Source organism: Bombyx mori, chromosome 14, assembly GCF_030269925.1.
Source record: "Bombyx mori chromosome 14, ASM3026992v2".
NCBI lineage: Eukaryota > Metazoa > Arthropoda > Insecta > Lepidoptera > Bombycidae > Bombyx > Bombyx mori.
The window spans coordinates 7,386,823-7,413,390 of NC_085120.1; the positions used below are offsets into that span (position 1 = coordinate 7,386,823).

A 26,568-nucleotide genomic window follows, 5' to 3' on the forward strand; every position below is an offset into this window, starting at 1 on the left:
CGTTACGATCGGTTAAGATAATTCCTTTCCTTGCTTCAAACTGCATTGTTTTGCGATTTTTTTGTGATTTGGTCTACAAGTATGATGTCAAATTAGGCTATTTACAATTCTAATAAGATATTGTTGCTTACTTTAATTTTATTTGCACAAATCACAATATCTATATATTAATACGTGGAGCAAAAACTTTGTACCCCTTTTTATGAAAATTGTGCGGACGGAGAAGTATGAAATTTCCCAAACTTATACAGAATATAGAGAAGGAGTGCACAATGCTAATATTTTTTTAAATAATGCTTAAAAAATACAGTAAACCAATAAAGAAAACATTACACACACTAATAACATATATTATATTTGACACACACACGCATATACCATACGATTTTGTTTATTGATAAAGTCTATTAATAAGTTGAGAAAGATTGAATATTATTTTTTATTAACATTTGTCTGAAGTGTAGTCTTGGCGAAATCTGTGATTATAGAAGTAACTATAATAGTATTTGACAATAGAATCATATTAGTGTACAATCTTATAATTTCAATTAATTATAGTCGAATTTCGATTACCGGGGGACCACTAGTTACTATAAATAAGAACAGAAAAGATTACATGAATTTAACAATGATTCATATAGCTTAATTCAAAAATATATAAAGTATTAGTGTATCTTACTAAAAACTAAATCACTGTGCAACATTGCAAACGTCTACTTCAAACTAGAACACATTAATTTTTTTTATTAATTGCCCTTGTAGGCAGACGAGCATACGGCCCACCTGATGGTATAATAATAGGACGTAAAATAATAGCACGTTCAGTAAATTACTTCCAAAAACGTAAATCATCCATAGTACTACTTTAGTTATTATATTCACCATGAAGTGACGGTTTGGTTGGGTAGCAGCGACTGTTCTCCAGAGTATATGCCCTATACCCTTATACCCTTCCGTTCCCCAGAGTATATGCCCTATACCCTTATACCCTTAGTTTGCAATCAAAAACCAACTTGAGAAGTCTATGATCCATCTTAAATGTCCTTAATCATGTTTCTGTAAATCTATTGTAATGATGTTGATTTTCCATTGCTTACATTATTTATTAATTCTCTTAATGATACATTTAGTGTTACCGGAGCACATAAATTTCGTAGCGTCTAACCGCCACCGATTTTTAAACTAGAACGTTCTGTCGGTTTTATTGCTATAAAAGCTAACATATACCACGAAATGGCGCAGCTAATTAATCTGTAACAGAAATCTTTTGAAGAAGGACATGTCATTCAGGAAATACCTTGAAAGGGAGTTTGTTCCAAAGTTGGAGGGCTCTAATAGCTGTCAAGAATCTTCTCAGCAAACAAATGTTACAGGCTGATTTTGGTACTGACGAACTTTGTTTCAATGGCAGGTGTTGCGACGATAATGATAATAGATGAAAATGAAGTTGCCGAGACTTTTTCAAGTAACAAAATTAAGACCTGGGTCGAATCAAAAAATCTTAACTGTTTCTGTACTAAAAATTCAAACTGCTTATGTCAATGTTTTGAAACTGTACGAAAACGCCTTCGGCTGAGTTCAACACAGAGATTAGCCTGGCAAGCCGTGAAATTGACTGCACTCGTCCGCTGGGCGCCCTCTAAATAGTTTCCACGGTGTTTTTGGTTCAAACGAGATATGAAATTTGTTCCGTTTGCTGAGCTTATTTTTTTTTTCTTTTTTTCCTACCTAAGCTGATAGCCTTGAGAGGCTATATCAGCGTAACCTTAACTAGTAGGTGAGCTCACGGGGCTCAAACCTGACGACGTTGCTAACATGAACCCTATCACGAGCCGTGCTTCGCAGAATCTACCACCGGATCGGAAACGCGACCCACTGAGAAGATCCGGCGAGAAACTCAGTGGGCTGTGTCTGAGAGTTAATTTACTCGTCGAGCCCTTCGTCGCAAGCGACGGATTCGACGAGAGCGATGACCGGTGCTTGAGGTACCTAGAAGCACCGTTAGTGGATCGGGAGGATCAGATATGACGTGGTTGCTGAACATTTTACCGTATTACGTAGATAAGTATCAAATGCCACAAAATACCTTTTAGCGGTACATTAAGGAAGCCAGTGATTTAAGACTTTTAGTAAAATCTAAAGTGCCAAAATATATTATGAAACATTCGTTAATGGAATAGAGAGGATTAAATTTTAAGAGGTCTTAATTATCCATTATTGTTGGGAAGTAATTCTCCATTACCGTGACCTCCTTTTGCGTGCCAGTTCCTAAATTCGGCGATGGCATTTAAAACATCATTAGCAAAGAGTATCGGCATTTCTAAGGCCAAAAAATGACCACCGGTATCTATGTTTGTAGTATACAATAAGTTAGTGAACTTAGTTCTGAGAAGCAAAGGCGATTGGTAGGCAATTTCATCGCTGGCGTGAATCGTGATTGTTGGAACTGGAGTAGGTATTCTGAAATCAAAAAGATGCCTTATGCCTTATGCCAATGCCTTAGTCAACTTGTTTATAATTAATTTTTAGAGAATTATTCTAATAATTCAGTAATTTAAAGTGTTAAGCTAATTATTTTACATAATAAACAGGTAAACTTTATTAGTAATGTCATAAATATAATAATCTAATTTTTGTGCCATGGACGCGTTGTTTCTGTGCGCCTTAAGCCTTTACATAATTATCTATGCTTTTTTACTAATAACAAGAAGTACTGGGTAACTGGGTACACAATTAAATTTTTAAAAGCAAAAAGTATGTAGGACTTAATGCATATTTAAATTAGCATTTAAAATAAGGGCAAATAAGGCCACACCTTGAAGTGAAGCGGGCCCTTATAAGACCTCAGAAAAATAAAAATGAGAATGACGTACACCTTGAACACATATTATGTTGAACTCTAAATTGCTTTAACAGGTTAAGGACTGGAGCGGTCCCTGTGGGTTGATACTACTTTGCCAAAAGAAAATTAGCGGTCCCTTGTGACCGCCGCAACTCACCTGCCCAGAATATCCCTGACGGCAAGTTTTCTATTGAATATGTAAGAAACGCGGACCCCCATGACTAATCTAGGCTTGTAGCCATAACATATTGAAGGGGGACTATTCGACAATATAATTGTATAATCAAAAAACTAAAAGTAGGAATAGCTTATTTGAGTAAATCTTTATCCATATGCATTTAATTACTTTTGGCAAAAATCGCAAAAAAAACTCGGCCCTTAACCTGTTAAGAGCATCATCAGTGCCTAAAATCGGTAACTTTTTTTAGTATTCCTTATTTGGGTGGATGAGCTCACGGTCCACCTGGTGTTAAGTGGTTACCAGAGTCTATAGACCACAAAAAGTATATGTCGCCACTCACCCGAGACACGAGTTCAAAGACTAAGTTTTTACAGTGCAACGACTGCCTTCAAACCGAAACGAATTACTGTTTCACGTTAGAAATAGGCAGGGCGGTGGTATCTAACTGTTCCGGCTCACAAGACGCCCTACCATCAGATAATTTTATTTACAATACGCATATCAAGCTTATTGTAAAAGTAATTAAAATTTTATTCAGATCTACGCGGATTCAGAGCATGTTCTTGTGAGCCGGTACGCACTTGTACCACCGTCTTGTCTATTTCAAAAAGATTAAATGATGCATTAGTTGACTTGGTTTCTGACAGCGAAAGTAGACTGCTTCAATGGCCGTAGCATATGTGTGTGTTGGGGTGGTCGCCGCTTTATATCTTGAAAGCGTAAGCTTAACACCCAGCATCTGAATGTAAAGCTTCTCTATTCAATATTATAATATGAATATGTTCATTTTGACCTATTTTTTACAAATAAGCTTAGAAATTAAGATTAAGAAATCCAACAAGTCACAAGATACATACTCAGAAATTCCCAACGCCAGCGTTCTCCGGTTAAGAGATTCAGCATAGATCCTAAATGAGGTGGTTATACTTTTCGGCGCCCAATACATCATGATATTATCCAACAACTGATCTCGAGTGTAGTATTTATCTATGCCTCCGTCTTCGAGGTTCAAGAAATAACTTCGAGTCCCAGTTGAGATTAATTGGAGGAAGTATGCTAGTAGACCTCCTGGTGAGTCTGTCATTGCTATTCCTGTTAAAATGGGGTTAAGGGACATGTGCAAAATTACTATTAATGATATTTGAAATCGCAGAAGCTTCGATTTTCTGAAACTGTTCCTCGACTTCTTGGCGCAACGACATATGGAAGATGGCAGAAATTAGATCAGATGAGCCAAAAATAGAGCTGTGTCCCGAAGCCGGCGTGGAATATATTTACCAGTGAAGACGTCATCATGAAGCAAGTTCCACAAGAGACGTAGTTGAACATAGTTAATGATAAAATTAATGGCTAAATTTAGGTGTGATGGTAAAAGATAGAATGCATCACCATTCTACTGTCCAAAATCTTGTAGTAATATAAAAATAATAAATTTCATCCATTCATTGCCCATATGATTCGTGAAATTCTAGTAAATATATTATTCAATTTTATGTCTTACCTAGAGTATCAGGCTTAGTGGCTTGTATGTGCATGTATCCAAACTCCGTGATCATTGCATCCCTTATGTGCCCTGACAATAGATCCGTTCGATCAGCCAATGCTGGATCGACTACTGGCGATGGAAATAGAGAACCAAATAGGGTTAAGGACAAGGCTTTCTGTGTAAGCGATAACCCTAAGTTGGTATGATAGCCAAGGACTTCCTGAAAATAATTCGATTACTACAATTCGGTTCAATAGAAACTAATTCTGGTTTCGCTGTCGATGCACGGATATCGACGATCGCGCGGCGCAGGTGCCGGAGGAGGACAGCGGCGCGGGGATGGATTTGGGGGGGGGGGGGGGGTGGATTTGATCATCATTAATTTGCGGTTCGACACCGTGCGCTTCGTCAATCATCCCGGGCAGTAGGGTTTGGCCCGAGGCCCGTTCCGTACCCCCGGTACGACGACTCTTCTTGCTCGCTTCGTCACTTCGTGCAGCAACGTCACCCGCGACACTTGATTGTTACTCGTTTTATAAATTGAACAATATTACACCTATCATATTACAGCCCACTATTTTATTTTATACTAGCGACCCGCCCTCGCTTCGCTTCGGAAACATAAAAACACACATGAAAGCAAAAAAATAAAATTAAAAAAAAATTAAAAAAAGTAGCCTATGTTCATCAGGGACAATGTCGGCTTCTAATGGAAAAAGAATTTTTCAAATCGGTCCAGTAGTTTCGGAGCCTATTCGAAACAAACAAACAAACAAATCTTTCCTCTTTATAATATTAGTATAGATATAGACTAGCCGACCCGGCAGACTTCGTAGTACCTCAATCGATAAATAAAAGACCTAAACTTTTGTATAAAATAAACTTAAAACAAACAAAAGGAATCCGTTCGACGGAGGACACATCAAAGGAAAAACAAAATTGTTTGTTTTTATATAATTCCGAGTATTTTCATATTTTTTCACTATTAAACCTTCTCTGGACCTCCACAAATAATTCAAGACTAAGATTAGCCAAATCGGTCCAGCCGTTCTCGAGTTTTAGCGAGACTAACGAACAGCAATTCATTTATATATAGATAGATGACATCATATATTTCAAGATTGACAGCGGAATCTACAATTTGATAGCAAGTGATTGTTACTACATCTCACACATTCATATTGCGATGCGTTACTGTTCCAGTAATCATTTTACATCAGTTGAGTTTATTTAAATGCATATCGATACCAATATGAAAAAAAAACTTACATTGGGAAATGAAGTTGCTATTGAGGAACCAATAAAAGCACCCCAGTCGCCTCCTTGAACATAGTATTTCTTATAGCCAAGCCTTTTCATTAAGTTACTGAAGACTACAGCGATTTCGTGCATACCTAGCCCTGGTCTGACCGCAGCCTGAAAAAAAATGCTACAAATAAATTGTAAAGTTAGTAATACACCTATGCCGTTCGGGAACAATTTCATATGTAGCATGTGCTGAATGACTTCCACATTGAAAATAGGCGGGCCCTTGTATGGTTTAAATTTATAATGAGATCTGGATTCTAAGTTTTCTTCTTAATATTTTTTTATTACTTGACCTGCCATGGCCATTAGGACACTATAGAGTATTTGAGTCGACTATTATCAAAGCCGGCAATGTGACTTTTGAACAATTATTGGTAAATCAGAAAAACGAATTATTGACTTTGTATTCCATTGGCAGTCACAAAACTCTTCTGAACGACATCTTATATAAATAACAGGTTAACTATTAACCTTTATTTAATGCAGGTTTTGAGCCGTATTCTTTAAAGGAGACGATTATATTCAAATCAATCTGTATTGACATATCAATAACATTTTTTTGTCCAAATGCACAGATTGCCACCTTTGATAATAGACGACTCATTTAAAGACCATTGATATGATACGATTTCATTAAAAAAATGATTAAAAAACTGTAGCTTAGAAAACGAGACCAGGAAAATAATCTAAAATACTACACAATTAACTAATCGTATTAAAATAATACCTACCTATACCTATACCTACTTCAATACCGTAGTACCCCAAGAACATAATAATATGCGTATGGGCATTTTGAAATTATTATTAGGAGAAGTGAAATGCGCGACCGCTCTAAAGGTATTTTTATTGAAATCGTAAATAAAATTACCTGATGTTTAAAATTATTAAATAAAAATAGATTTATCAATGCAGTAAATATTGTAAGATTTTATAGCTATAGAATATTTTTCACATTTTTAAGAGATAATGCGAGATTTCTCTGAAGAGATAATGGGTACCTTTCTTTCGTTTTTACCATCGAATTACCCTTCACCAGTATTACCTGAATCCACTTACCTCTGGATCTTCCCTTAGACATAAATTAAAAGTCGGGAGTGATCCTTGCCCTAGGCTTTTTTCGAAGTGCTACATCATTTTAGTTCAAACGAGGCTTAAGGAGAGTTTTTATTCTGAGTAGTGGCAAAATTGCTGCGGATGGGCGAAAGTGATAACTTTCCATTAAGTACACAGCATATTCGTCTGCTTACCAAGGCAATAAATAATGTATATTTCTGAAATAAGATTCAGCTGCGGCTCTTTCTAGATTTTTTATTCATTTATATACCAGTAATACTTTTCGGTTTTGATCATCATTAACTTAAGCATTATCATTACTGTTTAAATACCAAATTATGTTTATATTTAAGTAATTTATTCTTCACTTTTCCTTTAACTTCAATCAAGGTAAATTAAAGGATGTTAACCATTAGATTACTTCATTTAATTCGTTCAGTTAATTGGTACACGTACTATAATCATTTGAAAAACTTAAACCAACCTGATTTGCTGATTCGACACACACACGCGAGTTTTAAATTTTCGGGAAAGTGCTAGTACGAAAATAGCGGTCAAGGCTAGTGTTAATAAAATTGATATTTTATTCTGCTGATTATTCACCAAGTCAGTTTATGTTTGAGGCTAAATGTGAATAAGCGGTACCAAAGTTTTCATTATCATGCGTTTCGGTTTGAAGGATGGGGCAGCCGCTGTAACTATACTTGAGATCTTAGAGCTTATATCTCAAGGTGGGTGGCGCATTTACGTTGTAGATGTCTATGGGCTCCAGTAACCACTTAACACCAGGTGGGCTGTGAGCTCGTCCACCTATCTAAGCAATAAAAAATAAATAAATATCACCATGGAATGATAATGATGCTTACGTCTGAATATCCAAACCCTGGTAGAGTAGGAGCTATTACTTCGACAGCAAAATCTCTGCTTTTATTTACACTTGTCAAGTGTGGTATTGTTTCGTAGAATTCCCTCACAGATCCTGGCCAGCCGTGAAGAATCAATAACGGAACTATTTCTTGATGGGCATAAGCCTGTGAAGAATATACACTTGTAATTCAAATCTTATTTTAGCCAATAAAACCTAAAAAACACTATGAGGGGAGTCTGGTTTGTTCTGTAAAAAATAGAAAGGGATTATAGTTATTAAAGTTGAAGAATTAGAAAATGCGATAATACGAGTATAACTTCCCAAAAGATAATGAGAATGGGATAGAATAAAATAATTACAATAACGTTATATAAAATACAATTAATTTTTACCTTCTGTCTGTACTTAATAAAATGTATGTCCAATCCCTGTATGTTGGTCACATATTGGGGATATTTGTTCAAGAATATTTCCCTTTCCTTAAAGGGATACTCTTCTGCCCAAAATCGAAGCCAGCCATCTAAGATATTAGAGTTAAAGCCGTACTCAAATCCGATCCCTTCTAACGGTGGCACGGGTTTGCGATGATTATTAAGTCGATATCTGAGGTCCGCTATCATCTAGAAAGGATTCACTTTTTATGCATTCATATTATGTATACCACTGATCAAGCCTCAAACACACAGTCTGCTGTTCAAAAACGGTAAGTCAATAGAATACAATAGAAGCATGTGGGTTTTATTTTGAAAGAAAAAGCGCTATACTTATGGTTAGCGGTTCAAGAACAGTTTAAACGGAAAGAGCATTTTCTTAGAAAAGTTTCTCTTTTCCAATTACTTCAGAAATTATGCTTTTGTCTTGTTGATTAAGACGCCCTGCATAACTCGGTTTGCAAATGAAGCTGCTATGGCGGTAACTAGTTTTCTGCAGCTGAGCGCTCTAATTTAAAAACGGCTTCTTCCACGTAAATATGTCCATATCACGAGTACCAGAGTTCCATCGTGTGGTAAACAACCGAAGTCATATATTTTTGTTACCATTTGACAAGTCATTTGTGACCATGAACATCTATAGATTTTCGACGATTGTATCTATTTCCGCTTCGACACTGTCGTGTGTTTTGCTTTAAAAGGTGGAAAAGGGGGACCAGCTTTTACTGATGGACCTCTTGAGAGACCGCGTGGATAGGTACCACCACCCTGCCTATTTCTGCCGTGAAGCAGTAATGCGTTTCGGTTTGAAGGGTGGGGCAGCCGTTGTAACTATACTAGAGACCTTAGAACTTATATCTCAAGGTGGGTGGCGCATTTACGTTATAGATGTCTATGGGCTCCAGTAACCACTTAATACTAGGTGGGCTGTGAACTCGTCCACGCATCTAAGCAATAGAAAAAAAGCTGATGCGCGCTCAAGAAGAGAACAGCATTTTTTTAACAACAGGATAATTCCTTCTATCGTTATTCATGTATATCAGCAAGGCCCGAGGCACACCTAATGCTTTACCTAGTGCTGTCTACTTGATGAAGCCGTAAACTAAAATCTCATGCTAACACATAACTCGCGTGTCCGTTTTTTTTGACGATTCCCACTAGTGTGTTATTATTTGTAGATTTTTCTATTGGGGGGGGACGTTCAGTTATATTTTCGCTTCTTTGCCGAGTGATTTTTAACAATTGATATCACAAGTCGTGTAATAAAATCAAAACATGTAAATCTCGTTTTATTTAGCGTGTGTCTTAATAGAACTGATGAATTAAGTGTGTCGGCTGTAATTGTTCCGTCTCAGGTCATTAGTTTGGAAAGTAATGAATGCTACAGGGAAGCTAATCACCGAGCGAATAAAATTTCTCTGTAGACTGACGGTTTTTATGTTGCTTGGAACTTGTATATATACAAACTTATTTTGAAAATTTCGTTAATGATAACATGACTCAACAGACAAATGAAGCGGTTTTGGTATGTAAATCTGTACATTTAAAAGACTGATTGTCCGTACGTTCACTTCAGTAAAACTCCTAAATGTTTCTAGTAAATTCTGTAGATGATAAATTAACAATTAACAATCTAAAAAACATACCTTATCATGGAAAACAATTTCAAAGGGTCGTATGCTGGTATCATTGTGGTATTTCGTGCATTCCGGTCCCCACCAAGCGTTAGGATCCAACTTGTATGCTGGTTCTGTATTTTGAGACGCCAGAAGTTCTATTGTTAGACAAGACGTTATCACTAACCCGAAGAGTCCACCCATGATGGTTTCAAACTGTTCGAACATATTTAAAAAAATAATTTTAATTATTGTAAAATATTGAAGAAGGTGTACTTAATAATACATCGTAATGTATATCCCAGTGCTAATTATTGGAGTTTACTCCTTTAGAATCGATTTACATATATAGGCCCGGGGTATGAAAATTATGGGGACCAAAATCGTACTAGCATGTCACACGAAATGCGTTATGCGCCTGATTGGCTCCTGATTGCGTGATGCGTGCGCGCGCCAATCAAAATCGTACTAGCATGTCACACGAAATGCGTTATGCGCCTGATTGGCTCCTGATTGCGTGATGCGTGCGCGCGCCAATCAGGAGCCAACGCGCGGCCGCGTTATTGCAGGTGACGCCGGGCTGCTGCGCCGGCAGTCCGCCACAAAGCCTCGTACTGATCGCGCGTTTCTCTCATTATTGTATTTTCATATATTTGTTAGTCGTTTGTTTTGTGTCTCGTTAATTTGTTAATAATCTGTAGTGTATCGTGTTGTCGTAATATAGAACTATTTCTCGTATTGTTTCGTTTAATTTTTTATATCCAGTAAACTCCAGTCGTGCGTCGGAGCGGACACACACACTTTTTTATTATCTTTATCGTATTAACTAATGCGGCTATATCGGTGTTCAAATCCCGCAGATATGTATGTACATACTATTTTTGGAGTTTACTCCTTTAGAATCGATTTACATATATAGGCCCGGGGTATGAAAATTATGGGGACCAAAATCGTACTAGCATGTCACACGAAATGCGTTATGCGCCTGATTGGCTCCTGATTGCGTGATGCGTGCGCGCGCCAATCAAAATCGTACTAGCATGTCACACGAAATGCGTTATGCGCCTGATTGGCTCCTGATTGCGTGATGCGTGCGCGCGCCAATCAAAATCGTACTAGCATGTCACACGAAATGCGTTATGCGCCTGATTGGCTCCTGATTGCGTGATGCGTGCGCGCGCTAATCAGGAGCCAACGCGCGGCCGCGTTATTGCAGGTGACGCCGGGCTGCTGCGCCGGCAGTCCGCCACAAAGCCTCGTACTGATCGCGCGTTTCTCTCATTATTGTATTTTCATATATTTGTTAGTCGTTTGTTTTGTGTCTCGTTAATTTGTTAATAATCTGTAGTGTATCGTGTTGTCGTAATATAGAACTATTTCTCGTATTGTTTCGTTTAATTTTTTATATCCAGTAAACTCCAGTCGTGCGTCGGAGCGGACACACACACTTTTTTTCTAATAAAACTCAAAACGTATTCTCGAATATACGCGTTCTTTTTTATTATTTTTTATTGCTTAGGTGGGTGAACTGTCTCACGGCCCACCTGATGTTAAGTGTTCACTGGAGTCCATAGACATCTACAACGTAAATGCCGCCACCCACCTTGAGATATGAGTTCTAAGATCTCAGTTTTTTATAGTACAACGGCTGCCCCACCCTTGAAACCGAAATGCATTACTGCTACACGGCAGAAATAAGGAGGGTGATGGTACCTATCCGTGCGGACTCATAAGACGTCCTCTCACCACTAATTACGCAAATTACAATTTTGCGAGTTAGATTTTTATTACACGATGTTATTCCTTCACCGTGGAAGTCAATCGAGAACATTTGTTAACTAAGTATTTCATTAGACAAATTGGTACCTGCCAGCGAGATACGAACATAATGAAAATAAACACATTAGAATGGTACTTAACTGTTGCGTATTCTTTAAAGAAATAAGAAACGACTACATATTTCCAAAATATGGAACTATAGAAATATAGCACTGAAGTACGTCAATATTTACTGAACAAAAGAAATGTGAGTGGTTTCACAAACAGAGAGTATATTGTTACTTAACTGTTCTTGTCTCTTTGTGTATAATATGTATATAGATAACAGCAAAACAACACACAATATTGAGCTCGATATTAGATTATGATGTAACTTGTTCGGACACGTCCAACAGACGATAACAATTTAGTAACAATATGTTTAACAACACGAACGTAGTATTTATTTGATGTTTTTCTGTGATCGGTGCGTGGGATATACTATAATCTTCTATACGTATAAAAATGAATTGCTGTTCGTTAGTCTCGCTAAAACTGGAGAACCGCTGAGAACATACGGCGAGAAATGCAATGGGCTACGTCAGGATATGTCTGGGACGGCGACGATCGTTGGCTGCTGCGTGAGACAGGTCATGCATGCAGTTAGCAGCAACCACGATAAACGTCGATAGTAATAATTTTGTGCGATAAAATCGCATCGTGATATGACATTACGGTACTGTTTGCATATAATTACGGATGAGGTCCAGATCTAGACAAGTGTATGGACGAGGGCTGTGTCAGCGACACAATACTCGTATAGATCAAGATCGGGCGTAAGCATTATTTGTCAAGCATCACCTTATTACGAAGACACCGTTTACTTCGCTTGCAGATCATAGGGTAGAGCTTATTGAGCGTGAACGCGGAATGGTATTGCTCAGATTTTCCGTCATGATGGAAACGGGAGGAAATCCACCCAGAGATCATAAAATTTTTAAGTACGTTACACGGATTTTGAAAACAATGAATATTAAATTGAATATTTGTAAACGATAAAAATAAACTAGACTTGCTTCACTATTTTACCTGCGCTGATGCGCTGAGTCTTTAATTAAGAAAAAAAGACGAAAATTCCTTGCATTTTCCCACGATAAATAGATGCTTGTGTTCAATTTCCTAAAGTACGACTCGATTTGTGGCTCCGTTCGTATGTAAAATTACGAGCCCGTGAACACGTTATCAATTATTATTATAAGAAATGATCCTGGGCTGCCAAGGTCAACTTATTGACCTTGGTAAAATTAGCCCATGCGTTAATTCAGGTACCAGGTAATAATAAACTATATCTGTGGGAGATCTCGCAAATGCGTTGTCATTTTTCATGGTTAGGTACCAATCATCTATATTTTCACACTTGTCCATGTATCAATATTTGAGTATAAATAATAGCATTAAATTTTACATACGACAAAAAATATTTATAGGTCGTCTAAGGTCCCGAAAACTATGAATCGGTGGCGGAGGACGCCTCATTTTTCGTCTGGTGGAGGTGCTGTCCGGGACAGATGCTTCGGGAAGTACCTGCACCGGACAGGAACTGAGCCGACGACAAGGTGCCACCATTGTGGACACGACCTGGACACGGAAAGCATACGCTCGCTGTATGCTTGAGAAATGCAGATCTGTGTCCTGGTCGGACCGGACATGTCGCTGCCTGGCGTCGTGGCGTCAATGCTTGACGGCGATCAGTCCTGGGAGGTTATGCTCGACTTCTGCGAGTGCACCATCTCGCGGAAGGAGGCAGCGGTGCGAGTGAGGCAAAGCTCTCCTCACTACCCAGAAATCCGCCGCCACTGAGCAGGGAGCAGGGGGTCTGGATCGGAGTCTCATCTATGACCCGGCCTCTAAGAGCTTCAGGATCCACCCGTTTTGTGCGGTGAGGGATTTCTATCTGGGTGATGGTTCGCCGCGTTCCCCCGATCGCTCCGTCGGAAAGTGCAGTACGGCGCATATTGGTTTACGAATGAATGCTGATAAAGTATCCAGTGATCGCTGCTACTCTTTTTTTTTTTTATTCCTTAGATGTGTGGACGAGCTCACAGCCCACCTGGTGTTAAGTGGTTACTGGAGCCCATAGACATCTACAACGTAAATGCGCCACACACCTTGAGATATAGTTCTAAGGTCTCAGTATAGTCACAACGGCTGCCCCACCCTTCAAACCGAAACGCATTACTGCTTCACGGCAGAAATAGGCGGGGCGGTGGTACCTACCCGTGCGGACTCACAAGAGGTCCTACCACCAGTTACTCAATGCTACGGTGAATCTCTTGATCGCTTTTTAACATACTAGAAGAAATGAGGCGGTGCTTTTTTCGATCAGCACCAAACAGGACAGTGATATGTGATTGTTACTAACAACGTAAAATATCTTTCGAATTCAATTCAATTCGAATTCATTCAAATTCATCTAGAAATAAACCTACATTATTGAGGCATTAGCACCTTTAAGATTGAGGCATTTAATATAACTGAACCAATGCCACCTGTCTGCTGAAAAACCATTGTTCGTTTATCATTTGAAAGAAATTTGATTAACCCGGATTAGAATTGAGATTAATGAGTATTAATAATTATTGCATGAAACATCTTAGTTCTTCACTGAATACATAGCACAACACACTAAAACAACCTTTCTCGAAAGTGGAACAAGAAAATTTTAAGAGCACTTAAGCTATAAAGGCATTATCCTCGTTTCGGATGAAAGGATATTTCAAAATAGTCCCCGGGAGTTGCTAAATTATGTACGATTTAATGTAATAGACATTGTATAACGGCATACCCAAATATCTTAAAAACCTGTTTTTTTTTTGTTTATGTTATTTAATGAAAACAAACAGTCTCACTTATAGAACTTAGGAATTAGGAAATGTCTCTTCTCAAAAACCTCTTCTTAATTCATCTAGGTCGTTCATTCTAGGACGATCCGCTTCCGAAAAATGACCTCTGGAAACGTAATTCTATCGCTGGTAAGATCTACTTTCATTGCTTTGTAAGACTCATCTCGTACAACTGCTTGGAACCCTCATAAGAAACATTAGCAGTAAAGAACATTAGAACTGTTGTAAAAACTGAGATCTTAGAACTCATGTCTCAAGGTGAGTGACGGCAGTTTCGATGTAGATATCTATGGGCTCCGGTAACCACTAAACACCAGGTGGGCCGTGAGCTCGACCACCCATCTAAGCAATGAATAACAAAGAAAAATAATAGTTATGGTGCATGGTATCAATAGTTATATTTTTATAATATCTTGAAAAGCATCCCACCCATTTTTTACAATACAATAATTTTATCTTACACTATTCTTAATTCAAATTTATTTTCTCTTTTTTTAGTTGGATTTTCGATAAAAGTGCACTTTTTTAGTTTTTTTAAAATTTTAAATATATTTTTTTCTATTTTTCAAAAATTTCATCTTATTCAGTCAGTGACTTATCAGAGAAATAGATGATCGGCGCACCTGATAGTTTCCCTTCTGGGTTTTAACGCAGACACTCCGGGTCTTAAGAAAACAAAAAATCGCTAATCCTGATTATCCTAGTAAGGATAACGGATCGAACTCTTAAAAATATTGAATTATCATCGGTCCTTAATAATTATGCCAAATTTCGAATTAATCCGACGTTTTGAAGGGAGTCAAAATCATGTTCAAAGATTCCGTTATATACTAACGTACATATGAAGCTAATAAAAGCGTATTAAAAAGAACACGTATCCAAAATGAAGGTGACTCTGATGACAAGACTTGTCGCCAAGGAGCAACATAACATTACACAGTCTGCCTGCTTACTGAGGTTACACGAACCAGGAAGGATTATTAAAACAAAACTTATATTATATATGTAAATACAACTGGTGCTGCACAGATTTTATCATACACTACTTTATCAACAAGGGTTGTTCAAAGTTTCGACTGAACCCGAATAGCAAGGGAACACGTACAAATAAACGAAGTCACAAATATTCATAAGATAGTTCCGTTGTCTTCGTTGTGCGAATCCTAAGTTACTTAGAAAACAGGAATTTTGAATAATATCTCAAAAAATAATAATAGTAGTTTAAAAAAAACAAACAAAATAGAAAATAAATTTTAATAAATTTGAATTAAAAATAGTGTAAGAAAAAATGATTTTATTGTTACAAAGCGTGGGGCGCATGGTATCTTATAATATTTTTTAGTTGGATTTGCTATAAAAGCGTATTTTGTTTGTTTTTTTAAACTATTTTTTTTTTCCATTTTTTAGTTGAATTTTAATTTTTAAAATTTTTTTTTTAAATATTAATCGATCCTTAATAAAAAATACAAATTTCGAGTTAATCCAACGTTTTGAAGGGGGTCAAAATCATGTTTAAAGATTCCGTTATATACATACGTCTGAAACTAATCAAAGCGTATTAAGAAATCAATAGTCACTGACTGGGCAGTCTAATGAATCAGTCAAATTCGCACCACACCCGACTCCACGGTATCCGATGTTCTCCGAATGGCCGAAGATAGAAGAAGATGGCAAACTATCGCTAAGACAAAAGCCACAAAGACAGTAATGACCCTCAGTAACGAGAAGCTTAACTAAAGGATATAAAATATAAAAAAACTAGCTGACCCGGCAAACTTCGTAGTGCCACAATCGATAAATAAAAGACCTAAACTTTTGTATAAAATAAACTTAAAGCAAACAAAAGCAATCCGTCCGACGGGGACACATCAAAGGAAAAACAAAATTGTTATTTTTATTGAATTCCGAGCATTTTCATATTTATGTACCTTTTAAACCTTCTCTGGACTTCCACAAATAATTCAAGACCAAAATTAGCCAAATCGGTCCAGCCGTTCTCCAGTTTTAGCAAGACTAACGAACAGCAATTCATTTATATATATATAAATACAATCACGATTTCCATTAACCTCGCTACCGGCGGGTACGTCGACATAAAATTTATTCAAAATTTCGTAGTCCGTTGAAACAGAGTAGAGAATATGGAAGTCAATTTGCGAGCTCACGGTACATCACGTACAATCGGCACGTTCCAAGAAAAACTACGTGTAACTCAGTCTAACTAAATGCTCTTAGATCTTGGATTGTGTAGAGTTTATAAAAGATAACATTTTCAGAGATGCTAGTTTAACGTTGTGAGAAATATTTTGTCAACCAGCTGCGAATACATGGTTAGGTTTGATTACACAGCTTTTCACCAAAATAATCAGTTATCTATAACCACAAAAAAAATTTAAATAAAATAAAGAGACACTTTTGTAGCTAGCCGAACTAAAAAGTAGGAAATACCTTTTTAAATATATTATAAAGATTTAGTATTTCATGTTAGGTTTATTAATTTCGAATAATTATAGAAAAATCTAAATGTGAAAAGATTAGTAAAAAACAAAAATTATGTTTTCAACAAAATAAAAAATTTGATGGTAAAGAATGTGGTTTTTCTAGTCTCCATTTTCAATAGTAAATATGGCATTAAATTTATTATGCTGTGAAGCTACTTTATTGATTTTATTCGTTACACGCTGTGAAGGGCTTTTAGTTTTACTACTCATAAGTTATACGACATCAATCGATTAAGCCCTTTTTGATTCTCAATATTAATGGTTTATATATTTTTGCAATAGACATATGTACATATAACTAGTCAGGGCATAAGTATTGTCACACAGTAAAAACTTTTCTTTTAGAATGCTGGCCACAAAAAAGTTTATTGAATTCGAATTTCGAATTGTTCATGAAAATAAAAATGTATACTTTTAGAATTTTACTCATTTTTAAATATGGAGTGGACGCTTAAAGAAGACCGTGTTGCAGTTATTGCGTTGCATCGTTGCGGTTACGCGCCAATTCAAATTTTTAACATACTGAAAAATTTTAATATAGCCAAAAGATTCGTTTATCGTACCATCAAACGATACAATGAAGACTCTAGTGTAGATGACAGGTCAAGAAGTGGTCGCCCTCGGTCTGTTAGGACTCCAGCAGTGATAAAAGCTGTGAAGGCGCGAATTCAAAGAAATCCCAAACGTAAGCAGAAACTGTTGGCCCTTCAGATGGGGTTAAGCAGAACCACGGTGAAAAGGGTGTTAAATGAAGACTTAGGGCTTCGGGCATATCGAAGAAAAACAGGACATCGTTTGAATGCTCGTCTAATGGACCTGAGACTGAAGAGATGCCGCGCTTTGTTGAAGCGGTACGCGGGAAAAAAATATCGGGAAATTCTTTTTTCGGATAAAAAATTTTTACCGTAGAAGAGAGCTGCAACAAACAAAATGATAAGGTGTACGCACACAGTAGTGAAGAAGCGAGCAACCGTATTCCGCGTGTCCAACGAGGTCATTTTCCATCCTCGCTCATGGTATGGTTGGGAGTTTCTTATTGGGGCTTAACAGAGGTACATTTTTGTGAGAAAGGTGTAAAAACGAATGCAGTTGTGTATCAAAATACAGTCCTAACGAACCTTGTGGAACCTGTTTCTCATACCATGTTCAATAACAGGCACTGGGTATTCCAACAAGATTCGGCGCCAGCTCATAGAGCGAAGAGCACACAAGACTAGTTGGCGGCGCGTGAAATCGACTTCATCCGGCACGAAGACTGGCCCTCCTCCAGTCCAGATTTGAATCCGTTAGATTACAAGATATGGCAACACTTGGAGGAAAAGTCGTGCTCAAAGCCTCATCCCAATTTGGAGTCACTCAAGACATCCTTGATTAAGGCAGCCGCCGATATTGACATGGACCTCGTTCGTGCTGCGATAGACGACTGGCCGCGCAGATTGAAGGCCTGTATTCAAAATCACGGAGGTCATTTTGAATAAACTTTAGTGTCATAAGAATCTATGTTTTGTTAAGTTCATTTTGGTATATGAATGGTTACATAATGAATAAACTTGTTTCAATTATTTTACATTAAACATGTGACAGAATTTATGACCTGACTAGGTATGTAGGCATAAGCCTTCGAGTGGCATCAAAGCACATAATTATATGAGTGAACATTTAATGCTAGGATTGGTGAAAAAAAGGGTTCATTGTGACGCTTTTCATTAGGCCGTGACTTCTAGGTATTAGTGATATGATCACATGCGATAATGTCATATTATTATATTATTTATGTACAATGCATGCCAAAATTTAGCATTTCAGTATTAATGATACAGAGTGCCTGTATATAATTTTATATAGATATATGTGTAAATTTTATATTATTATCATGATATAATAGTGTGTACGTTGTTGCATGTGATGATATATATATACCGAATATGTGTTTGTATATGTGTCTAATATTATTATCAATTTGGTTATTTTCGCATTAAGTAATGCACCTACCGCAGTATTCTCTACATCACCCTTGGTTGACTGGTAGAGAATGCCTCAGGCATCCATTGTACCTTTGTGGATGAAGTTAAATAAATAAATAAATAAATAAAACCCGGACAAAGTCACCGAGTTCATTTAGTAATTCTATTATTAAAAACTACATTATATTGCGTTGTATAGTGTGTGTGTATGGATACTGTCTTTGTGTGTTTGTATATGTACATCTTTTTTTTTTTTTCTCAAAACGGAATGTACCTAACACACAGCTCTATAAATTATGCGGCATTAAATCCTAAACTGTATTCCAATGCATAAAGTTGAATAAATCAATAAATAAATAAAACTACCATAGAAATTCAATTTTGTAGCATTCTCACTCTATTTTCGATAGTATTTCGAGACATGATACAAGATCTGATCGAGTTTGCGAAGCACATTCCCCTCGGAATAACCAAGCCGGGGTTGAAAGAGAATTCGATTTAAAATTGTAATCGACCTTATTCTTAAAAGTTTAAACACACACTTCAAGTTGTTCAACATTGTACGTGAATTTTATATAAAAAAAGATCAACGATGAAAAAAAATTGTGTGAATATGTCGTGTGAAATTTATTAGCGAAATGACTATAATGCGTTCAGTTTTGAAGGATAAGACAGCCGTTACATTATAACATTGACATTATTTCAGGTTTCAACCGTTTATTTATTTAACATCAGGTAGGCCGTTCACCAATCTAAGCAATAAATAAAAACTGAAATTAAGCTTACCTAAAAGCTAAGGCTAAACTAAGCTTAATGTAGGCAGCGGCTTGGCTCTGTCTCTGGCATTGCTGAAGTCTATGGGCGACGGTAAACACTCACCATCAGATGGGCCGTATGCTGGTCCGCTTACAAGAGAAAATAAAAGAAGTTCAGAGGTGTCAATGGAACGAAGTTCCTTTCGATTCCTGAGTGAGTGAGAGAGTGAGAGTGAGAGAGTGAGAGTGAGAGAGTGAGAGTGAGAGAGTGAGAGTGAGAGAGTGAGAGAGTGAGAGTGAGAGAGTGAGAGAGTGAGAGAGTGAGAGAGTGAGAGAGTGAGAGAGTGAGAGAGTGAGAGAGTGAGAGAGTGAGTGAGAGAGAGAGAGAGGAAAACGCGCACGCCGCACCGCACACGGCTTACAACTATAGCAATAGTATTAAATTAAGTTGTCAAATATTTAAATTTCAAAAAATAAAATAATAGAGGTCAATATAGTCTCTGATAATTATTAGCTTACTGTAGGTAATTCGAAATTTTGTATAAGTTATATAATACTCAGTAAGTAATGATCAGAGATCTTGTACAAACTAAAGTTAACTTAAATTGACAATTTATCGTCAGTTCAGTTATGGTCAGAGTTTCAAAAGAATACAATTATGTATTTAGAGTTACATTATGAACTGATGTTATTAAATACTAAATATACATTAAATCTTCGATGCTCCACAGTGACGACAAGTCGCCCAACCGCCAGTCTGTATCGTTATATTTACACACATATGTGAAATTAATTTATTAATTAATTCAACAAGCTAGCAATATTATATTATCCAATATTCGTTTATTAGTTCACGTATAAATGCAACAAAAATTAAACAAGACAAGACAAAAGACAGGAACAGATGGTGCGGCGCGTGACTGAGTCGTTTGCTTTGTATGTAAACAATAGCCACGCCAATGTCGGGTCGTACAGCTCTATTTGTAAAATAATCGCCCTACTATAATTAATTGAAATTAAAAGTTTGTACACTATTTTCAAAGACTATTCTATAATTACAAATATCGCCAAGACTACACTATAGAAAAATATTAATAAAGACAAACAATATTTAATCTATTCTCAATTCGACCACAGACGTCAAGAAGAAAAGTTTGACAATAAATAAATAGTATGCATGCGTGTGTGCGTCAAATACATGGTAGTGTATGTAATGGTTTTTTATTGATTTAATGTATTTTCTAGGCATAATTAAAAAAAATATTAACATTGTGCACTTATTCTCTATACTCTTTATAAGTGTGGGAAATTTCATACTCCTCCGTCCACGCAATTTTCGTAAAAAGGGATACAAAGTTTTTCCTTCGCGTATTAATATAATAATTATATCTATAAATAGTTGGATACAATACCCTTCTCCACTTCAGTTAATTAATGATATTGAGGTTTATTAAGCTTCCGATAAGCCCCGAATGGTCACTTTACAACACGCAATCCTTCACACAATGTCTCCTTGTGGCGACCGGCGGCTGCGCTACGTCGGGTGCTACGCCGCTACGCTGCTCGTCTACGGAGTATTCTACACTTTTTTTTCCCTACCTAAGCTGATAGCCTTGAGAGGCTATATCAGCGTCGCCTTAACTAGTAGGTGAGCTCACGGGGCTCAAACCTGATGATGTTGCTAACACGAACCCTAGCAAGAGCCGTGCTTCGCAGAATCTACCACCGGATCGGAAACGCGACCCACTGAGAAGATCCGGCGAGAAACTCAGTGGGCTGTGTCTGAGGGTTAATTTACTCGTTGAGCCCTTCGTCGCAAGCGACGAGTTCGACGAGAACGATGACCGGGGCTTGAGGTACCTAAAAGCACCGTTAGTAGATCGGGAGGATCCGAAATGACGTGTTTGGGGCGACGTCGACTGCTTTCCATTCTTTCCGCAGGATCGGGAATGTTCTACACCAATATTAATATTTGTTTGGCGTAGCACTGCCTGCGTCTTTTCCCTATCGACAATAATAAAAAGTGTCGTTACAATTTTTTGTCTTAATTTTTTCCGATAAGGAACTTCGTTCCAAAAATACATTAATAATTATCATGTAAAATGTCCTGTAGTTTTAAATATCATCTAATTGCGGGATTGTATTTGCAATAAATACGCTAAGCAGCTTGTGCCACAATTCATTCTATCTCGAACCGTCGGCCTGTTCATGACATCTATGACGTCAGTATCAAGACGTCACACTGCCATAAAGCAATCGTTCTGGGGACATCTGTCCCCCAGAAAAATAAGAACTATCTAGGTATATAATATAGCATTTGAATATCACTAAAATTACACGTTATCATTTCATTATTATATTTTTAATTATTTTTAATTCAGTTTCATCCCTTTGATTAACAAAAACTATGTATGTATTATTGGGCTTTACCAGTTTATTTTCGAAGTTCTAATCACTTTCCGAATTTCCTAATCCGTGACAATTGCTTTGTTTGTATGAGTTTAAAGGTTAATTCAATGGGTAATCCACTAATCTAAGGTAATCTGTTTGCTCTGCTACACTTCCGTCCTTCCGTCTATTTATACTGTAAACTCTACATTCCCTATCATAAAAATAGCCAGGGTGTTAAGTGCTAATTAGATCCCGAGGATGTCGTTATTTAAAAATAAAACCAAGGATGGTGTCATAATTTAGCGTCACGGTTTCCCGTTACATCTGCAGCCTGATTTATCGTCCCAGGGAGGTTTCTAATGTCAATAGTCGGTTCAAGCTAAAAATAAACGCGATTTAATGAAACAACGTTGTTTCCGCTCTAGATAAGTTCAAGTTCTCTGCTCTCTTATTACGTTAGGACGATGTTGTCATTAATGAAATATATTTAATTTAATCTATATATATATATATAATGAATTGATGTTCGTTAGTCTCGCTAAAACTCGAGAACGGCTGGACCGATTTGGCTAATTTTGGTATTGAATTATTTGTTGAAGTTCAGAGAAGGTTTAAAAGGTAGATAAATATGAAAATTCTCGGAATTAAATAAAGTTTAGGTCTTTTATTTATTATCGATTGAGGCACTAAAAATGATTTAATAGCAAGTCAAATTTGATTAGATTTTGCGCAAAAGTAATACGAGTAGAATCATTGCGTTGTAATTAAGATCATACGTGTGCAAATTTGTACGGCAATCAGACATTTTGAAGTTTATGAAAATTGTAATACGTTGATCGATTGTGCTACTTAAATAAATTCAAGTTATGGTATTTGAAGAGTTGAAAAATCAAATACCTACTTCATAATTTCATTAATTTTAAATCTTAGGAAATATCACCAAACTAGAATGCTGTTTTTTGACTAAAATCTATAACAATAATGTTGAAATTATTTTTTTAAGCGTCACATTTATTTTGTTATAAACCGATATAATATACTATATAATGTATTATTTATAAGACTTCTTCGCTGTCGATAGTCACATTAAATAAATAAAAATGGAATTATATGTATATTTCTAAAGAAATCTTTCAAGATGAAAATCGAATTGAATTTAAAATTTAATTAAAAAAGTGAAATAAATGTATCCAGTGATAACCTCGTACCAAATACCGATATGAAAACGGTATAATCTTATAAGTACTCTGACTTTGTACTAAAAATCAGAGAGACTCAATCAATATTTCTGCTAACGATAGAAAATAAGGTGGATTTAAATAGCTCACTTCCGCCTTCCTTTTATGGCTTAGACACGCTTCGATGCTGATGACTTTTATTTATAGTAACTAAAAATAAAAGTACAAAATAACAAGCTTGTAGTAGATTTTCTTTTTTCTTTTTCGAACTTTTAAACGTGCTTGTGAACGTTATGGGTATGGATGGGATTTTTTGAATTTTTTGGTCTTATCCTGGCTTAGACTACGCATATACACTTGACTTTTATTTATGGTACTAAATATTTTAATGCTTTTTTAAATTTTTGTTTCATTATTTCAGACTTTACAGCGTTATATGTGCACATTTCTTTAGTTTGCAAGTTTAGTTACGATTCACGCAACGCTGTCAAAATAGGATGGTCGCCTCTGTTACACTGATTTGCGTTTTTCCGTTTGAAGTTTAGCATATGATGTATAGTTAGATGGATCTTACTGGTGGTAGGACGTCTTGTGAGTCCGCACGGGTAGGTACCACGATCCTGCCTATTTCTGCCGTGAAGCAGTAATGCGTTTCGGTTTGAAGGGCGGGGCAGCCGTTGTACTGTTAAAAGTGAGACCTTACAATTCATGTCTTATGGCGGCATTTACGTTGTTGATGTCTATGGGCTCCGGTAACCACTTAACATCAGGTGGGCTGTGAGCTCGTCCACCCAACTAAGCAATAAAAAAAATACGGAAACACAAATATGTGAAAGTAAATTTTGAAACGTATTGAATTACAATAGAAATTGAACACGCTTTATGACCCCGATGCCAATACTCAGTATTTGAAAATACATTTTTCCTAAATATTTATTTAAATTACCAATTGATTAATGTAATAATGGTTTTATTCAATTCCAAAGAACTAAACACACATTTAACATTAAAGTACATCATTTTCGTGTCGAGTCAGTTCCGGAATTATTTTTGTTGATGAGACAATGTCCTCGGTTTTATTTAAACAGTTTTATTTCACAGAAATACATCGCTCGTGTCGTCGTGTGTCAGCGAATCCACGTCTCTTGTATGTGAGATGTTGGTTCCCGGTAGTTTTGTTTTAACCGGTTATCTTCGCGACACACACACTGGGTCTGGACAAACCAATCGATCCCTGGTCGGGTATGTATACGGAACTTGCCCAGCAAGGTATCCTAGGTCCCCGATGTACGTCTAGGATTCAAAAAATGAGTAAATGCACACAAGCACCTGGGACTGCCACGCACCAGAGCTCCTGGATGCGTGCACTGTTCTAGATTCACTAGGCCTTTGTTAATTTATTATAACTAGAGGTCCCGCAATAGTCGAAATTCGACTATAATTAATTGGAATTGTAAGTTTGTACACTATTATGATTGTATTTTATACTTCTATAATCCCAAATTTCGCCAAGGCTACACTATAAAAAAATATCAAAAAAGACAAACAATATGTATTTAATCTATTCTCAATTTGATCACAGACGTCAAGAAGAAAAGTTTCAATAAATAGTATGCATGCGTATGTGCGTCAAATACATGGTATGTAGTGTGTGTAATGTTTTCTTTATTGATTTAATGTATCTTTTATGCATTATTTTAGAAAAATATTAGCATTGTGCACTTCTCTATATTCTCTATAAGTGTGCGAAATTTCATACTCCTCCGTCCGCGCAATTTTCGTAAAAAGGGATACAAAGTTTTTACTTCACGTATTAATGTATAGATTGAACCTTACCTGCGATCGTCGAATTCGTTTATTTTTAAATATTCTAGATTTGGTTGCGTGTTGCTCGACTCCCGTTCGTAATCGATGTGTGCATGCGATGTAGCTTCGCTGTCATTTTATGGATCCGAACGTGGAGATCGATTGGCGATGTATAATGTCACATTTAAAATTTGCCGCGAAGACGGTGGCACACCTCTATTTTGTCCTGTCGCTTCAATACACTTCGTCGTTCGCTCAAGTACTGCGGCTGGCGAAAACAAATGGGAATGAACGGTTAACAGGAAAAACAATTAGCGAACCTTTTACAGCTAAAAAAGTTCGACAAAAGCGTACCAACAACAATGTATTTTGTGGAAGTAAAGAAGTTTGTAATGCGATTTCGCCTTCATCGTCTTAAAGAGTGATGATTACTTTGAATATTGGCACACGCATCAAGGACCGATGACAATATAATAATTTTATAACTTCGCTTTAATATCGCGACCAGTATCAATAGGATAACAAAAAAGATGAAATTTATTGTTGATTCGGTTTGCTATTAAAGCGTGTGTTTTAGTTTTTAAACTATGTGCATAAAATATACATATATTTATTGTTTTCGGCTCGGAGGAAATGTTTATGCTATGAGCACAACCTACTTTTAATAATTATGAAATTAGTAAGAGAGAAAACAATCATTTATAATTAAAAAAATGTTCTTAAGCACCTAATCAGTTTTCAAGGAGTCAAAAAGTTATTATGTTAATGCCCATTGGCTCATCTAAAAGATGTGAAACTTAAGAAAGCATGAAATTAACTTATTCTGGGTGATGTCAATTATGTTACACAATAGGATTACTTGTAATCAGAAGATTAATAGAAACCGAATGACACGAGGTTTGATAATCTATACAGTGGTTTTTACGGATGTTTCGTTATAACTACTGAACCATACATCCGATTGACTTGAAACTTGGTATCCGTGTAGAAAATACATGTACTTAATGGATAGGCTAATATTTATATGAGTGTTGGACTCCCTAATAATAATGACAATAAATAATAATGTTAATTTTAAATGCCCAGCAAAGCGGGCGAGTTCGGCTAGTAATTAATAATTGTTATCACATTATGTCATTAATAACAGGATAGAACGAAAATCGTTTTGTTGTATATACTCAAAAACAAACTGGTTGCGCTGGTTTAAAACTGCTAGTTTTAGGTTTCGAAAATTAGCAACATTTTAATTTGGTTTTGCAAATCCTGTCCCATCCCTCTCCGGCACTTTACCTACGGACGCGTGCGAGCGAGATCGTGTGGTGACATCGAGACGAAAATAATATGGCTGAACAACCGCGCGCGCGCTTCGTGTCTTTGTTATGTTAAATACGTAAATAAGTGAAATCGTTGGTGTTTCTCATCGCGGAGTGGTACGAGTCTGCAGTAAGGACTACATAAAGGTATTGTGCATCCTTCCTTTAACGCAGAACTGCCGCTTCTTATCGTTTCTTCCCGCAGTCTGTG

The 26,568-nt window shown here is 36.7% G+C and overlaps 2 protein-coding genes across 4 annotated transcripts in view; one reads left to right on the forward strand and one right to left on the reverse strand.

The window, feature by feature from the left end:
* Window positions 1-334: 334 nt before the first annotated feature.
* Jheh-lp2 (juvenile hormone epoxide hydrolase-like protein 2) lies at window positions 335-25,307 on the reverse strand. 3 transcript variants are annotated; one of them, XM_012695702.4, is made up of 8 exons: window positions 25,075-25,307; window positions 9,819-10,004; window positions 8,134-8,361; window positions 7,740-7,904; window positions 5,779-5,925; window positions 4,525-4,729; window positions 3,881-4,115; window positions 335-2,460 (listed from the first exon to the last, which is right to left on the reverse strand). In XM_012695702.4, exons 2-8 carry the CDS (start codon window positions 9,990-9,992, stop codon window positions 2,208-2,210), a joined length of 1,407 nt encoding a protein of 468 aa, XP_012551156.1. In that variant the 5' UTR covers window positions 9,993-10,004; window positions 25,075-25,307; the 3' UTR covers window positions 335-2,207.
* Window positions 25,307-26,568, forward strand: part of LOC101737331 (uncharacterized) — a 155,563-nt gene continuing 154,301 nt past the window's right edge. The window contains exon 1 of the mRNA XM_062672118.1: window positions 25,307-26,504. The gene's annotated coding sequence lies outside the window, so the exon portion shown is untranslated. The remainder of the gene's footprint in view (window positions 26,505-26,568) is intronic.